At 43.2% G+C, this 17,527-nt stretch overlaps 1 protein-coding gene across 5 annotated transcripts; it reads right to left on the minus strand.

Annotated features, from left to right (window-relative positions):
- Nucleotides 1-565: 565 nt before the first annotated feature.
- On the minus strand, nucleotides 566-14,408 carry LOC121530901 (drebrin-like protein B). 5 transcript variants are annotated; one of them, XM_041836257.2, is made up of 15 exons: nucleotides 14,186-14,407; nucleotides 10,818-10,873; nucleotides 9,916-10,028; nucleotides 9,739-9,813; nucleotides 7,904-8,050; nucleotides 7,334-7,411; nucleotides 6,040-6,191; nucleotides 5,874-5,928; nucleotides 5,203-5,277; nucleotides 4,728-4,845; nucleotides 4,265-4,381; nucleotides 3,632-3,781; nucleotides 3,357-3,442; nucleotides 2,931-3,012; nucleotides 566-2,242 (listed from the first exon to the last, which is right to left on the minus strand). In XM_041836257.2, the coding sequence occupies exons 1-15, from the start codon at nucleotides 14,266-14,268 to the stop codon at nucleotides 2,106-2,108; spliced, it is 1,524 nt and encodes a 507-aa protein (XP_041692191.1). In that variant the 5' UTR covers nucleotides 14,269-14,407; the 3' UTR covers nucleotides 566-2,105. The 5 variants fall into 5 exon arrangements, with proteins under 5 accessions (XP_041692191.1, XP_041692192.1, XP_041692194.1 ...); XM_041836258.2 differs by lacking the exon at nucleotides 5,203-5,277 and having other exon boundaries at nucleotides 14,186-14,408; XM_041836260.2 differs by lacking the exon at nucleotides 3,632-3,781.
- Between the last annotated feature and the right edge of the window lie 3,119 nt (nucleotides 14,409-17,527).

The raw sequence follows: 17,527 nt of genomic DNA on the forward strand, positions 1-17,527 counted from the left end.
TTCTACCGTTAGAAAACAAATAAAGGCCTATACGTTTCTTTCAGTTCTTCATCTTTTGCGTGACTTTGGGTTTCTTGTAAGTTTCAGCCATTTTCAGTAACACAATTAACTAATAATTTTAAAAAGTGCACTTTGGGAGGCTTTTAGACATGTCTTTTCAGTTGAGGGAAAAATAAGTGAGATCTTATCTAAAAGGATGGGGAAAAACGTTAACTTAAAAAACCTTGCTGTTCTTGTGAAACTGAAACTGAGGTAATAACAAAAATCCCCGGCCGTTACCTTAATGCTCTCATTCCAGGAAACTGCTTATAGAATGAATATATATCACAACTAAGGTTTATGTATGAGACTAAAAGTGATACTCCTAACTGTAGCTACAATATCAAACAGTTACTGCTCCTTCAAAGTCCCCAATGCTTTCACTCCAAACAGATTTCAGAATAATCAATATGCCACCTTGCACACCATTCAATTTTATCAGCTAGATACTACCGCCCTCCCATGTTTAAATCAACTTACTGCCGCCACAACCAACATTTACAAAAGATGCCATGACTGGCACACATTTTACTTGAACTCTTTTATTATGACGAACGTATTAGCATTACAATATACTCTTGAAAAACAAAAACATGGACAATGGATACATCATGCACCTTGAAATTACAGTGATCGTTTTTAAAGTGACAATGTCCCACAAACGTTTTATTTCACAATGATTTCAGTTAAAAAGCGGTGACGCTGCATAATGGTATTGAAGTTTCCACACAGATTAGAATGAGAGAAAGCACTTTCCAGAGGACAGCATCATCCCCCCACTCCGTTACCCTCGTTTGGCACTCTCACATGATAACAGCATCTGATCACGGCTCTCTTAAGCCTGCTAAATTAAGCCAATCACAGACCTGTATTTTGATGGAAGCTGGACTGTGAAAGACAGGTTAAGCAGAGACAAATTGTACCCCAAGACACAGATTACGACAACAAGACGAGGCAACAACACGAGAGGAAAGATGACTCATGCCTTGTTTCGTGTAACTGGTCCCTGAAACAGTCATAAAAATTCTCTAGGGCAGGGTTCTTCAATTCCGGTCCTGGAGGGCCGAAACACCTCTGTTTTTCATCCTCTCCTTGATCCTCTCCTTCTAAATCAGGGGTTAATTCAGACCTGGGACACCAGGTGAGTGCAATTAACTACCAGGTAGAAATAAAAAACAGAAGTGTTTCGGCCCTCCAGGACCGGAATTGAAGAACCCTGCTCTAGGGGCTGAAAAGGGCAGGGAGGGAGGGTATGGGGACAAGCTCTTTAGCATAACCATTACATATATTTTTTTAAATAATACTTTTGCACAAGGATTTCACAAGGAGATGATGATTGTGTCATTTTCACCCCCATTCTTTCTTGAATTCAGCCACCCAGGAGAGCACAGCAAATCTATAACCTTTTGGTTTTCTAATATTCAACTGCAATAGCAAACTATGGTTTGAAATTCACACAGGATTATTTTCAAGCAAACTCATTTCTGATAGAAATATTCACATAAAATATCAGTCTGAGGAAAAGGCAAAAAAATCATATTTGGTACCGTTATGTGAGCTATGAAATGTTATTATCCTGAACATGACAGGAGTGAATGCTACAAATAACAAAAAAAGTACACCTGGAACAAAACTGGCTTCACTTTTTAAGATATGTGATGTACAAGTGCTGTTAATGTTCACAATGGAATCTTGAATTGAAACATCAAAAAAGTCTGACAATTTACTGCATCACAGAAGGTAAGAGATTCAGTTTGGGATTGGCCAGTATATGGGTTTTCATCAAAACCTAAACAATGCCATTTAAGTTCTCACAACATAAACTAAATAATGGAATTTCTCTCTTCAACAGGGATAGATTTGAGCAACCCCTGGTCACTGTTCATACATTGGTCCATATTGTGAAGGATTCAGTTCAGCAATTGACTATGAAAAGTTCACTGTTGAGTTACTTCTGACCTGCTGTGTTCTGGAGCTAGCAGTTTCCCTACTGCCAAATTCTTCTGGGGGGATATTTTCTCTTCTGCCTTCAATATGCTGATCTAGTGAGCGGGCAAGGTATGGACTTAGACAAGCTCCACGTAATTGGCTGGGAACATTCCAAAATGACCGTCTGGGCTGTAGCCCCGCCACCAGCCCTCGTCAATCATCTCGATGCCATTGAGAATGTCATCGGGATCGAAGGAGATCTCTGTCTCATCAGCTGTGAAATGAAAAGAAGAGCAATACCTCAGATCACCATGTCCATTCGGATATCTGTTGCTGTATTATTGTAAGGTGTCTATTCCCTCGGCAATGTATCCCTGATATCGTGGATAATAATAATAATAATAATAATAATAATCTGGATGGTAAAACGTTTTCAGTGTAAACTTAAACGACTAAAACCAGCTATAAAGTATGTAGAAAAGATAATGGAGCTATATATTTTTTAATAAGATAATATTTGAGAACTAACAATCACCAAAATAAAAACAAGACGGGGAGAATCTGAAATTCCCAAAATGTCATCATGGCATGGGGCTCCTATTGATTTTGTTATAATGTTTGAGTCACTCAGATAGCATTAAAAACAAGGCATAAGCCATTGCAAAATGTGTAGAATTGCAGGAAATTAGCTTTGAAACTGCAGTTTCTCTCAGCCCCATGGGAAAATGTGTAGAATTACCTCTAAAACCATGCCACTGGCCCCCCCCCAACTTTGCCACAGTTGCTGAAAAATATCCTAGGGGAACCACTGCTCACTGACTGCCAGTTTCCATCTAGCAGTTCCACCCACATTGATTCTCCATATGGGCAAAACGTCACGGTTACACATTGCTCACACAGAGAACCAGTTCAGTGGGCCGAGTGTCTACTGTAAGTTGTCAGTAGGCTGTGACAATGCTTACCAGCTTGGTAGTCATATAGAGCCCTGGCACAGACACCTCGGTTGGTCTTCTCTGCAGCCACCTCATTCGTGTTCTCTTCCGTCTGAGGGAACAACAAGGGGTGCTATACCTCTGAGAATGCTCTTCAAGTTTAAGTTCAAGCGCAAATATTTACCTCTCGACTTGAATGGTATTTCAATAATGATTGTGATAAGGGATTTTCTGATAAAAAATAAACTATACATTTACATTTTAGTCATTTAGCAGACGCTCTTATCCAGAGCGACTTACAGTTAGTGAGTGCATACATTTTCATACTGGCCCCCCGTGGCGAACCCACAACCCTGGCGTTGCAAGCGCCATGCTCTACCAACTGAGCTACAGGGGACTATACTATTGCTGTAACAAATAATGAATCTCACTGCTCATGTGCTGACAAATATTCACCTGTGGGGGCTCCTCATAGAGGTTGTTTTCGGCTGGCTCTGGGGCATGGTTGTGCTGAGTGGGAGCTGCCATTGCCTTTACTGAAACTGAAAAAGTACATGTCTTTATCTGAAAAACACTACCTCTCTCTACCAACAGGTGGCAGCAGCACCAGCGATCCAGAGCACAAAGTAATTAAGAAATGTGTCCAGAGAAAGGGTCATGATGATACACAGATGAGAGATGAATATGACTGTTGTGTGTTCAGACTGAGGTGTGTGTGGAGTAGGGCCCACCTTCATCTTGCCACTGATCCTCAGGGACTGCATCCTGAACAGGGGTTGCATCCTGCTCATCCAAGCACTCAGACTGGGATGGCTCATCCACACTGGGAGTGGGTTCATCCACAACGGGCTCATCCACAACGAGCTCATCCACACTGGGTTCTTATTATGACACAACGTACACACATACAAATGATATACGAGCACAGATACACAGAGTGTACAAATGTACAAACATACTAAAGCATGCACTCAAATATTCAGACACTGAATAATTACCAAACCATCTGTCAAGTCTCATGGAAAACAACAAGCCACTGGATGAGATTGATGATGTACAGTGATCTAATGATGGGCATGGCCCATGAGCCATGAGGGTGGTGTTAAATTGCAATAACAAGAAAGGAAAGGGAGTAGCATCAGGTAAATCATCTGGTTTGATTGATTGGTTGATTGATTTAAAGGGCGTAGCATCGGGTAAATCATTTAGATTGATTGATTTAAAGGGAGTAGTATCAGGTAGAGATTTGACAAAAACACAAACATAGCAAGTGTATGTCTCTCAGTCACCTACGTGTGAACTATTTCTGTGTGTGTGTGTTGGGAAGGGGTCAGTTTGTGTCAGCGGTATGAGTGAGCTCAGACCTGCAGCAGGGACAGGAGAGGCGGAGCCTGCTGGCAGAGGGGAGGCTTGGCGCAGGGGCAAGTGGGACGGCTCGGGCTCGCATAGTTGCTTAGAAAGAAAAGGGCTGTTCAAACGCCCTGAGAAACACACACCAGAGCAGACAGACAGGTTGGCCGGAAAGGTTACCCAGCAGAGCAGAGACAACACAAAGCAGATGTGGTCTAGAGACAAGATGTGATATGAGACAATGAGTTAAAGTTGATGAAGGCAGAGTAATGTGACAAGATTCTCCTTCTGCATGTTTCAACATGGCCCAGACAATCCCCTGATCTCGCTGCAAGATCACACCCACACCTGACAGCTAGAAAGCCCAGCTATGAAACACTCATGGAAAAAACATTTTACATAATCACCTAAAGTCCTCATTAAGAACTACACTGGGTATATAAAACAGCAAACAGTTGTATTGAATTGGTGGATTACCTGGCTGGGGGCTGGCAGGGGTGTTGGTGTCTGCAGTGCTGGAGGCCATGCCCTTCTCTCTCTGCTTGAACATCTCTCTGGGGTTCATAGATCGCTGGGAGATCAGGGAGGCCGCCTCCTGAAACACACCATGTGGTCAGACATACACACTGGGTACTGTATAGCCATAGCAACGTTCCAGATGTTCCCTTTAATAAAGAACATAATCTACAACACATAATCTACAATACCATCTACTGTCTGCATAAAGGTGTTCTGAATGATGTTCAAAGATGAGAAGTCATGACCACAGTAGAGGGTAGTAGAGTAGAAAGAATGTATAAACAAGAAAACGACAGTAAGTGAAGCTATGGAGAGTTTAGATTCAAGCAACGAACAGATTTGGTTGAGTCGATGGAAAGGGAAGCAGAGGGTTCTGAGTCACAGGGAACCTTTAAACAATTATTAATCCTACAGGGGGCCACATTTAACTCACATTGGCTTTCTCCACTGATTCACCACGCTTCAACCCTTTCTTCTGAGCTGCCTGGAAGTCCTTCTCCTGCTCCTCCTGATGATGACGATGATGCACCACACATCATTCAACACTACCTCTGAGGCTACACCTACCGGTTCTGTATAGTTTGTTCTAGTGTTATACTTATGTCCTAAATGTGTGCCTTCACATTTAAAACATAATTTAGGTGGGGTGCAGACCTGGGTTAAAATACTATTTCAAATATCTCAATTACTTTCATATACATTTCAAAGAAAATACAAATAGTTAAATATTGGAATGTATTTGGAAATACACTTTTAAAATATTCAAATACACTGACTCAAATACACTCCCATGCATATAACCCAGGTATTTAAATAGTATCTGAAATAAGTATCTGAAAATACTTTCAAATAGTAGGCTATTTAAAGGAAATTACTTGAAAATACTTCCAATAGAAGTAATTGAAATCGGGCTACATTATTTGAAAATATTCAAATACACAGAAAATAGGCAGGCCTATTTAAATAACAAATACACATGTATTTGAACCCAGGTCTGGTGGGGTGCATCTTGTATAAACAGATCTACTGCCCCCTACTGTGGATCTGATTTGAATTCTACTCAGACAGCCGGCCTGTCCTGCTGTGAGTCAGCAGACAACTCACCCATTGTTGTTTCTCATTGTCTCTGCTCTCAGCTTCCTGCTGCTGCTGGTACGTCCTGTTAAACAAATGGGAAAAGCAGACTAAATGGAAACCTGACTGTCTTAATAAGGTCAGCTAAATAAGATAACCACCTCCAGCTTAGTTTCCTAACCACCGTTTTACTCACTTCTGCTGGTCAATCATAGAGGCCCTCTCCTTGTCTCTCTTCTCTCTGAGAGTTGCCTCCTTGGCCTCTCGATCCTTCCGATCTTTCTCCAGCTTCTGGCGCTCTTCGTCTGCCTTGCAGCGCTCCTCCCGCTGCCGCTTCTCCTCATCTTTCTGAGACAGACACACAGAGCATGATACGAAGTCAGGGTATTCACTGTTATAAAGGACTATTTAACCAGAACATGCTGAGCAACACTCAAGCAAATCTAACCAGTATTTACGTTTTACATTTTTGTCATTTAGCAGACGCTCTTATCCAGAGCGACTTACAATTAGCGCATTCATCTTAAGATAACTAGGTGAGACAACAACACATCAATCGTATCAAGTACATTTTCCCTCAAAGTATTTATGAGCAAAGTCAGTGCTAGTAGGAAAAGCAAGTGCCTTTTTTTGGGGTTATTTAAGATACTCTTCAAAGAGGTAGGTTTTCAGACGTTTTCGGAAGATGGGCAGGGACTCCGCTGTCCTGACTTTAGGGGGAAGCTTGTTCCCCCATTTGGGTGCTAGGACAGAGACGAGCTTTGACTGGGCTGAGTGGGAGCTGCCCTCCCGTAGGGGTGGGAGGGCCAAGAGACCAGTGGTGGCGGAACAGAGTGCTCGGGTTGGGATGTAGTGTTTGAGCATAGCCTGAAGGTAATAATATAATAATATATATAATAATATGCCATTTAGCAGACGCTTTTATCCAAAGCGACTTACAGTCATGTGTGCATACATTTTTACGTATGGGTGGTCCCGGGGATCGAACCCACTACCCTGGCGTTACAAGCACCATGCTCTACCAATTGAGCTACAGAGGACCACAAGGAGGGGCTTTACGTTGCTGCTCTGTAGGCAAGCACCAGGGTCTGGAAGATGATGCGAGCTTCGACTGGAAGCCAGTGGAGTGTGCTGAGGAGCGTGGTGACATGGGAGAACTTAGGAAGGTTGAACACCAGGTGGGCTGCGGCATTCTGGATAAGTTGCAGTGGTTTGATGGCACAAGCGGGGAGCCCAGCCAACAGCGAGTTAGTTTCAATATTATAGATGGGAGATGACAAGTGCCTGGATTAGGACCTGCGCCATTCCTATGTTAGGTAGGGTCATACTCTACGGATGTTGTAGAGCATAAACCTGCAGGAGCGAGTCACTGCTTTGATGTTGCAGAGAACGACAGGGTGTCGTCAGGGCCACGCCAAGGTTCTTTGCACTCTGGGAGGGCGACACCGTGGAGTCCCTGTAGTGGGAGTAAGGTGTTGGAGCTGACTTACCTCTGCCTGCGCCCAGAAGTTGTCTTTATTGGTCCGTTTTATTTCAGACATGGCGTTGGTCTTCTGATACACAGAGCCCTGTCATAACAAAATACAAGCGTTAGCTAAACACAACAAAAAACAAGTTGTCACTCCTAGACACCAACCCCTACCCAGATCCAGTACTGACACAGCATGTTGGTTTATTATGCAGAGTTAACAGGCTGTCCTGGCCTGGCTTCTCTGGCTCCAGCCCTGGCCAACAATCATGAGCTCAACTAAGCCCCTGGATTCTACTGCAGATGAGTCATTGTAAACAACCAGCTCTGCACGTCACAACATCCAACACGTTGGAAACAAACCCACACTGAGAATCTCTCATCCGCAGCCTTGTTCAATCATTCTAACCAAAAATGTCCACAGGCAGACAAGTTAATAACCAAAACTAATTTGCTATGAGAGTATATCTGACCACAAAGCAACTTGCCTAACAGTGCAACCTGCCTGTACATCATTTGATGAAACAAACTCATAATGCATAACTACAATTTTATGATTTTAATTTCCAAAAGGATAAGATGCTGTACATACCACAGGTCCCTGGGGACCAGCGTCTCGGAACTTGTTGGACTCTTTGTGGAAGCTGTAGTTGGCCCCTGAGGCCTTCGCCACCTTTTGCATAATAGCCTCAGGTTCCACATCCTCCTCTGCACGGGCGTTTATTGTGACATGAGCTCCCTGGAATTACAGCAGACATTTTAGCTACAAATAACACGCATCACACATTCCAGATAAGGCCGTGAAAGGGTTGTCCGTAGCAGGGATATTTGATATCTGACTCAGCCACCACCCATAGGATTTGTTGACATGCAGTTAGCATGGTGACTTTCATGATAACAACTGATAAGAGAAAACTTCAACCCATAATTCACCCTAAGTAGCATCCAACTTCTGCTCAACTCTTAAACACTCAAATGCTATTACTGGCACTAACAGGGGTGTCTACTCTATCTTTCCTGCAATTGTTCTTCATTTCATGTCCTGTTGAGGCTAGTTTTGCAAGTGTACACATAAATACACTATACACACAAAAGTATGTGGACGCCCCTTCAAATTAGTGGATTGGGCTATTTCAGCCACACACGTTGCTGACAGGTGTATAAAATTGAGCACAAAGCCATGCAATCTCCATAGACAGACATTGGCAGTAGAATGGCCTTACTGAAGAGCTCAGTGACTTTCAACGTGGCACGGTCATAGAATGCCACCTTTCCAACAAGTCAGTTCGTCAAATTTCTGCCTCGCTAGAGCTGCCCCGGGTCAACTGTAAGTGCTGTTATTGTGAAGTGGAAACGTCTAGGAGCAACAAAGGCTCAGCCACAAAGTGGTAGGCCACACAAGCTCACAAAACGGCACCACTGAGTGCTGAAGCGCGTAAAAATCGTCTGTAACACTCACTACCGAATTCCAAACTGCCTCTGGAAGCAACGTCAGCACAAGAACTGTTCATTGGGAGCTTCATGAAATGGGTTTCCATGGCCGAACACAAACCTAAGATCACCACGCGCAATGCAAAGCGTCGGTTGGAGTGGTGTAAAGCTCACCGCCATTGGACTTTGGAGCACGCTTCACCATCCGACGGACGAATCTGGGTTTGGCAGATGCCAGATGTCTGGGGCTGTTTTTCATGGTTTGGGCTAGGCCCCTTAGCTCCAGTGAAGGGAAATCTTAACGCTACATTATACAATGACATTCTAGACGATTCTGTGCTTCCAACTTTGTGGCAACAGTTTGGGGAAGGCCCTTACCTGTTTCAACATGACAATGCCCCCGTGCACAAAGCGAGGTCCATACAGAAATGGTTTGTCGAGGTCGGTGTGGAAGAACTTGACTGGCCAGCACAGAGCCCCATCAAACACCTTTGGGATGAATTGGAACGCTGACTGAGAGCCAGGCCCAATCGCCCAACATCAGTGCCCGACCTCACTAACGCTTGTGGTTGAATGGAAGCAAGTCCCCGCAGCAATGTTCCAACATCTAGTGGAAAGCCTTCCCAGAAGAGTGGAGGCTGTTATAGCAGTAAAGGGGGGACCAACTCCATATTAATGCCCATGATTTTGAAATGAGATGTTCGATGAGCAGGTGTCCACATACTTTTGGTCATGTGGTGTAATTGCATAGTTATTGATTTTTCGTCATTAACTAAACATAAGCGGCCTGTGTGGAGACAATGTCTAGACCAGGGGTACTCAACGCCTACGAGGTCTGGAGCCTACTGGTTTTCTGTTCTACCTGATAATTAATTGCACACACCTGGTGTCCCAGGTCTAAATCAGTCCCTAATTTGAAGGGAACAAATGCAGTGGAACTGGCTTCGAGGTCCAGAGTTGAGTTTGACGGGTCTAGACCTTGCCAAATTAAATTACCTTGAGAAAATTAGCTATGGAGCTGACATGATTGGCACACAGTCCTTTCCTGGCGTCTTTCACACCTTCTCCAGTCTGAAACACAAATACTCATAAGATTCATTCAACTTGACCTGATTTACAAAATACAGAGGAGTGCCACCTTTAGAAGAAAGGGGAGTGTAGTGCAGCACTCACCCAGTTGATGAGGACGTATTTGCACAGGCCAGAGTTTGGGTCTTCGACACGACAGAAAGCGTACATAATTTTACCGCTGTTAAGTTCCTCCACCAGTTCCTCCAGTCCACCATCTGAAAACACCAGTATCGGAACATTGTAGAATATATGTTCTATGCAAAGTCTACATTACTGTGTAAAGCCTACATTATGTAAACATCACATGACAAATGACTCCCCTTTTCAACATGTTTTATTTTTGACAGTATGGGTTGTAAGTATCTTGATTAATCCCCCCCCCTTAAAAGGTGAATATGCCAGCGTAAGCCTTTTTGTATACCACGTCAATTAATTATCAGATCTATGCAGAAACAGAGGGATCCTTTTTCTTTATATTCCTGGATAGTCACCCGTTGAAGTGTCCTGGGGTAAGGATTCTTTTTGGGATTTTCATGTCCCTCAGTCGAGCACCTGATCCTCTTCTTTTTCAATCTGGGCTGAAGCGTTTGGGTACACAAGTAGCCAACTGACTATGACTGACATGTGGTCGTCTCACCTTGCTACCTTAAGATGAATGCACTAACTCTAAACTGTAAGTCGCTCTGGATAAGAGCGTCTGCTAAATGACTAAAATGTGATTACACATGCTTTGTTACCTTTCTTTTCACATATGCAAATAGTTATCTTCTGAAAGAAACTCTTGTCTGGGAGACTTATCCAAACAATAAAATATGCCACTACTGCAAAAGATTTACATTTACCTTTGCTTGCATCTTTTAAAATGGTCTTACTGTGCTTTGAGAGCAATTCAGTGGCACACCATAAGTGAGGGTGATGATCTCAGACAACATTGCAAACTCGATTCCAAACAGAATACATTTACATGTTGGAGCCAATCTTTGGATTCTGTCTACCACACTCACCTCCCTTTTCTGCCAATCGTATATCATTAGTGTTCCCCTCATAGGTGAACAAGGCCCTGCAGAGAAGAATGCCAGGTTACAGGATCACACTACCATTGCAAAATTGTAGATAGGTAGCCTAATAAGCAGTTTAAACAACATACTGTCAACATCAGTGTCCACATTCACAACCACACTTAGCCACTGCTTAGTAAGCTATTGCAGAATAGCATCCTGAAGCAACCTGGCTAGGTGATGTGCCTTACTCAAAACAACATGACACTTGGTTGAACTGCATAACTTTGGATCAGACCATTTAAAGCTGCAATATGTAACTTTTTGGGTGACCCACCAAATTCACAGAGAAATGTGAGATCTATCATCCTCATTGAAAGCAAGTCAAAGAAGCGGTAGATCTGTTCTATGAGCTTTTTCATTTATTTATTTTTGTGTACTTTGTACCCCTTTTTCTCCCCGATTTCGTGATATCCAATTGGTAGTTACAGTCTTGTCCCATCGCTGCAACTCGCGTACGGACTCGGGAGAGGTGAAGGTCTAGAGCCATGCATCCTCCGAAACACGACCCTGCCAAGCCGCATTGCTTCTTGACACACTGCTCGCTTAACCCGGAAGCCAGCCACACCAATGTGTTGGAGGAAACACTGTACATCTGGCGACCGAAGTCAGCTTGCATGCACCGGCCCGCCACAGCAGTCACTAGAGTGCAATGGGCCAAGGACATCCCGGCCGGCCAAACCCTCCCCTAACCCGGATGACGCTGGGCCAATTGAGCGCCGCCTCATGGGTCTCCTGGTCGCGGCCGGCTGTGACACAGCCCGGGATCGAGTGACGCCTCAAGCACTGCCTTAGACCGCTGCGCCACTCGGGAGGCCCCCCCCATGTGAGCTATTTTTCTATGCTTCCCGTTCTTAAGTTTCATTTTTGTATCTTTTCCTTTCGGTTTTGTACACCAGCTTCAAACAGCTGAAAATACTATATTTTGGGTGATGGAAAATATATTTAACAGCGGTTTAGATGGTACAATGATTCTCTACAATATACTTGCTTGTTTTGTCACATATACTGAAATTAGGCTAACTATTAGAATTTGAACAAACAGGAAATGGTGGAGCGATTTCAGCATAGTGCAACTTTAAGTGTGCAAAGCGTAGAGCTCCTTTAATAGTGCATTAGTATGTACACTGAGCAAAAATATAAACGCAACATGTAAAGTGTTGGTCCCATGTTTCATGAGCTGAAATAAAAGATCACATAATTGTTCCATATGCACAAAAAGCTTATTGCTCTAAAATTGTGCACACATATGTTTACATCCCTGTTGGTGAGCATTTCTCCTTTGCCAAGATAATCCATCCACCTGACAGGTGTTGCATATCAAGAAGGTGATTAAATAGCATGATCATTACACAATTGCACCTTGTGCTGGGGACAATAAAAGGCCACTTTAAAATGTGCAGTTGTGTCACACAACACAATGCCACAGATGCCTCAAGTTGAAAGAGTGTGCAATTGGCATACTGACTACAGGAATGTCCACCAGAGCTGTTGCCAGAGATCTGAATGATAATTTCTCTACCATAAAATCACCTCCAACGTCGTTTTAGAGAATTTGGTAGTACGTCCAACCGGCCTCACAACCGCAGACCACGTGTAACCACACCAGCCCAGGACCTCCACAACCTGCTTCTTCACCTGCGGGATCGTCTGAGACCAGCCAACCGCACAGCTGATGAAACTGTGGGTTTCCAAACAGAAGAATTTCTGCACAAACTGTCAGAAACTGTCTCAGGGAAGCTCATCTGCGTGCTCGTCATCCTCACCAGGGTCTAGACCTGACTGCAGTTCGGTGTCATAACCGACTTCTGTGGGCAAATGCTCACCTTCGATGGCCACTGGCACGTTGGAGAAGTGTGCTCTTCACGGATGAATCCCGGTTTCAACTGTACAGCGTGTATGGCGTCATGTGGGCAAGCGGTTTGCTGACTTCAACGTTGTGAACAGAGTGCCCCATGGTGGCGGTGGGGTTATGGTATGGGCAGGCATAAGCTACAGACAACGAACACAATTGCATTTTAATCAATGGAAACTTGAATGCATAGATGTACCGTGATGAGATCCTGAAGCCCATTGTCGTGCCATTCATCCGCCGCCATCATCTCATGTTTCAGCATGATAATGCACAGCCCCATGTCACAAGGTTCTGGACACAATTCCTGGAACTTGAAAATGTCCCAGTTCTTTCATAGTCTGCATACTCACTAGACATGTCAACCATTGAGCATGTTTGGCATGCTCTGGATCGACTTGTACAACAGCGTGTTCAAGTTCCCGCCAATATCCAGCAACTTTGCACAGCCATTGAAGAGGAGTGGGACAACATTCCACTGGCCACAATCAACAGCCTGATCAACTCTATGCAAAGGAGATGTGTCACGCTGCATGAGGCAAATGGTGGTCACACCTGGTTTTCTGATCCATGCCCCTACCATTTTTTAAAAAGGTATCTGTGACCAACAGACGCATACCTGTATTCCCTGTCATGTGAAATCCATAGCTTAGGGCCCAATTTATTTATTTCAATTTACCGATTTCCTTATTAACTGTAACTCAGTAAAATCTTTGAAATTGTTCCATGTTGCGTATATATTTTTGTTCGGTGTAATTATATGGTGAGAAATAGCTAAAAACCCTTCTGAGAGCTTCCTCTTTTAGTTAGCCAAGTCTGGTCCCCATGCCACCGTTGAACTAAAGGACTTTCAATACAGCAACAGGATTTGTGCTAAGACTAAAACCCTCTGGGTTTGATAAACCTAGTCTTGACAACTAAAGCCGGTTAATTAATTGAGGTCATCTTTAAAAACTGACACCAACAGGTTTCATTTGAACCTCAGTGACACAGGAATTAACTTGATGCTCCAACAACTAACGTTACTTTTCTCAAGTAAAAATTCTGACTAACGTTAACTAGCTACTGTACTGTTTAGGCATTGCAATGTGAATGAATCCAATAAAATAAACGCTAACAGGTAACTAAATAAATAGGCTAACTAACAGTAATGTTATATAACATAATCCTTAACTAGTTAGCTAACGTTAGCTAACTAGCTAGTTAACAAGCTAAGGAAATTGCCAGACAACAGGGTAATCAGATGTCTCGGCCACGAAGTAACAACATCGCAATAATCATCATACTACTTCGTTGTAACATTTTCATTGCACAACTAGCGAGCCAGTGAGCTAGCTAACTGATATGATAGCTAGCTAGGTACAGAATAAATTAAATGTTAGCTAGGGAGCTAGCTAGCTCCTTAAACATAGCAGATGCAACATGTTATGGCGAAGCAATTAAAGCTAGCTACCGTCCTTACCAGTTCGTGTTGGATTTCTCATCTACCACCTCTTTGTAGGCATTTGTCAGGGCAATGCCATTTTTACTTAGGTTCACTGCCATCTTTCTGTCTCTCAAACAGATGTGCTAACCGTGAAACGCCCGTCCTAGCTACTTATTGGAGGAAGTAGAATAGAATGGAATGACTTCTGATTGAGAGCTCAGCACACAGGAAACTCGCCTCATAACATCATGAACAGAACCAGAGATATCTCTGACAGAGCATTCCACACCCCCTCCACTCTGACTAGGCGCCCTCTGATGGAACATTGATGTGAAACTGGTCATGTTTAAAGTACTCTTTCTTATGTATTTTCTGCACCATGAATGCAAGTAATGTATAGACTATTTTTCTTCTCCATACACTGACTAGGCTACATGCAACCCGCTTTTCTGTCTTTAAGTAGACTTGGTTTACTTTTCTGCTTTTAACATGCACTTGACATGTTGAGTTCTCTGGGGCAGCTACAGCTAGCAGGATGTAGAGTGGGGCCAAGCGTTCTAAATGAGTGTTATTGTTTATGTTCCAAAAAAGGTCTTATAGACCCAAAGTAGAAACATCCCTAATCTCTGATGTTTGTAACAAAGTTGATCTAACCCTGATAACACAGCCTGTTAGACCAGAAAAATTTAAAATATACATGGAAAACTACAGAGATAAGGGAATATATACAGAGTATACAAAACATTAAGAACACCTGCTCTTTCCATGACAGACTGACCAGGTGAATCCAGGTGAAAGCTATGATCCCTTATTGATGTAATTTGTTAAATCCACTTCAAATCAGTGGATGAAGGGGAGGAGACAGGTTAAAGAAGGATTTCTAAGCCTTGAGACAACTGAGACATGGATTGTGTATGCAATTCAGAGGGTGAATGGGAAAGATACAATACTTAAGTGCCTTTGAACAGGGTATGGTAGTACATGCCAGGCACACCAGTTTGTGTCAAGAACTGCAACGCTGCTGGGTTCTTCACGCTCAACAGTTTCCCATGTGTATCAAGAATGGTCCACCACCCAAAGGACATCCTGCCAACTTGACACAACTGTGGGAAGCATTGGAGTCAACATGGGCCAACATCCCTGTGGAACGCTTTCGACACCTTGTAGAGTCCATGCCCCTGACAAATTGAGGCTCTTCTGGGGGCAAAAGGGGGGGTGCAACTCAATATTAGGAAGACGTTCCTAATGTTTAGTATACCTAGTGTATAAATGTGTTTGTTTTAAGAAATGTGCTCTAAATAAAGTTTGATTGATTTATATATTTTTTAATACATTTAGATTTCAGTCAAGAAAAGAGTATTGAATTAATTTCAGAAGTTTTATTTATTTGTATTGACAACTCAATTGTTATTTTCTGTCATGTGTATGCAAGTGGAGATAATTGGTTATGGTGATGAGAGTCTTAATTACATACAGATATCAAATTTGAGATGCATTTATTTTAAAAGGCTGGTCCTGAATTTCAAGTTAGCAAGGCTATACATTTAAAATAATTAGTAGTCCCATTTAAATTTACATTGCAAGTCTCTACTGATCAAATTAAATAAATGTCCCTTTGGGGGGAAACAAGTCCTGATAGCAATTTACAGTATCTATACACAAAATTATGGTGAAGGCTAAGATTTTGTCAGAGGTGTCAGGCAAATTAATTGTAAAGAAATCCCTGATATCTGGCAAATGGCTGTGAAAAGGTTATCCATTTTGCAAAGCATGCCAAGCTGCCTATCATGACCTCCATTGAGATCATTCTAGTTAGTATCTCTTTGGATCAAACCAGGATGTCATACTGAAAGGAACATTTGATGGATCGAGGCTGATTGCACTCAAAAATGACAACTGGAAGACAGATAGATAACAAATAAATAACCAAACAAATATAAGGAGCTTAATCAGCAAGCTGAAGAAACACATTTTGTCCAGTGGCATTACTCACTGCCTGTCTTTTTATGAATTGGTTTTACTGCCAGATGATTCTGGTGTATTCAGAGTGGATATTCAATCCATTGCGGCTAATTTGTTGACCAATTTTGAGCCAAAATCATAGCCTTATGACCTATTCTAAATGTCATAATGTGACCGTATGCATTGGGCTCCTAAGTAAGTAAAACCAGTCTATAGTGTAGAACATGTTTTTCCAGCCCAATCAACCTAAATGATCCTTCACTAAATCTATGGAAGGACAGTCACCGCGACAATATCAAGCATTTCCAGAGTTCGGCTTCTCGCCATCTGACGAATATGTCAGAAGGAATAGTAGTTGATAGAGTTTGGTATGAGGGTTTTGGCGTTTATGGTTGACGGGGAGGCCAGCCCCCAGTCGTGATCGGGGTTAGTAGCTGGCTTTCTGGCAGGGTCAGGCCCCAGTCGTGAACTGTGGTTGTGCTGAGCCTGATGGCATGGCAGTATGGAAAAAAAAAAATTTAGGCACTCACTAACTGTAAGTCGCTCTGGATAAGAGCATCTGCTAAAAATGACAAAAAAAAAAAAAATGGTAAGGCAGGGCCAGCCCACCATAATGGACCAGGGTTGAGCTGGCCCACCATTGTGCAGGAAGCCAGGAGGGTGACTCGAACAGTGTGGCGGGCCAATGACTCAGCACCAACTTGCAGTACAGCCTGTTTGTTACACCAATGTACAGAAGTGTGACGATGGATGCCATTTAAATACTATGAGGGTGGTTGATTAGGCAAGGGGATTCAGGTGATGCGGGCTTGTGGCTAATGAAGATTGGATGCAGGTGAGCAAATTGGCATGGTCCCGGCTCTATGCCCATATATGGAGTTCTTTGCTAATGGTCGCATTCCAATATGGGTGTCTGGGCCCATATACGGTGTTCCTGTTCCAAGGGCGCAATATTAATGTTGGTGCCCATGTGTGGAGCTCCTGTTCAGGGCCACATTTCAATATGAGGTCTGTCACCACTGTATACCTCCTGAGTGGCGCAGTGGTCTAAGGCACTGCATCGCAGTGCTAACTGTGCCACTAGAGATCCTGGTTCGAATCCAGGCTCTGTCGAAGCCGGCCGCGACCGGGAGACTCATGGGCGGCGCACAATTGGCCCAGCGTCGTCCAGGGTAGGGAAGGGAATGGCCGTTTGCAACGCCAGGGTTGTGGGTTCGATTCCCATGGGGGGCCAGTATAAAAAAAAAAAGTATTCACTAACTGTAAGTTGCTCTGGATAAGAGCGTCTGCTAAATGACTAAAATGTAATACGGAGTTCCTGCTCAAAGGCTGCATTTTAGTACAGAAGACAATGCCCATATATGGAAGTTCCTGATGTGTCTTCTGAATCTTAAAACTCTCCTCTCAAAATTGCAT

This window comes from Coregonus clupeaformis, chromosome 18 (assembly GCF_020615455.1).
Source record: "Coregonus clupeaformis isolate EN_2021a chromosome 18, ASM2061545v1, whole genome shotgun sequence".
NCBI classification, from domain to species: Eukaryota; Metazoa; Chordata; class Actinopteri; order Salmoniformes; family Salmonidae; genus Coregonus; species Coregonus clupeaformis.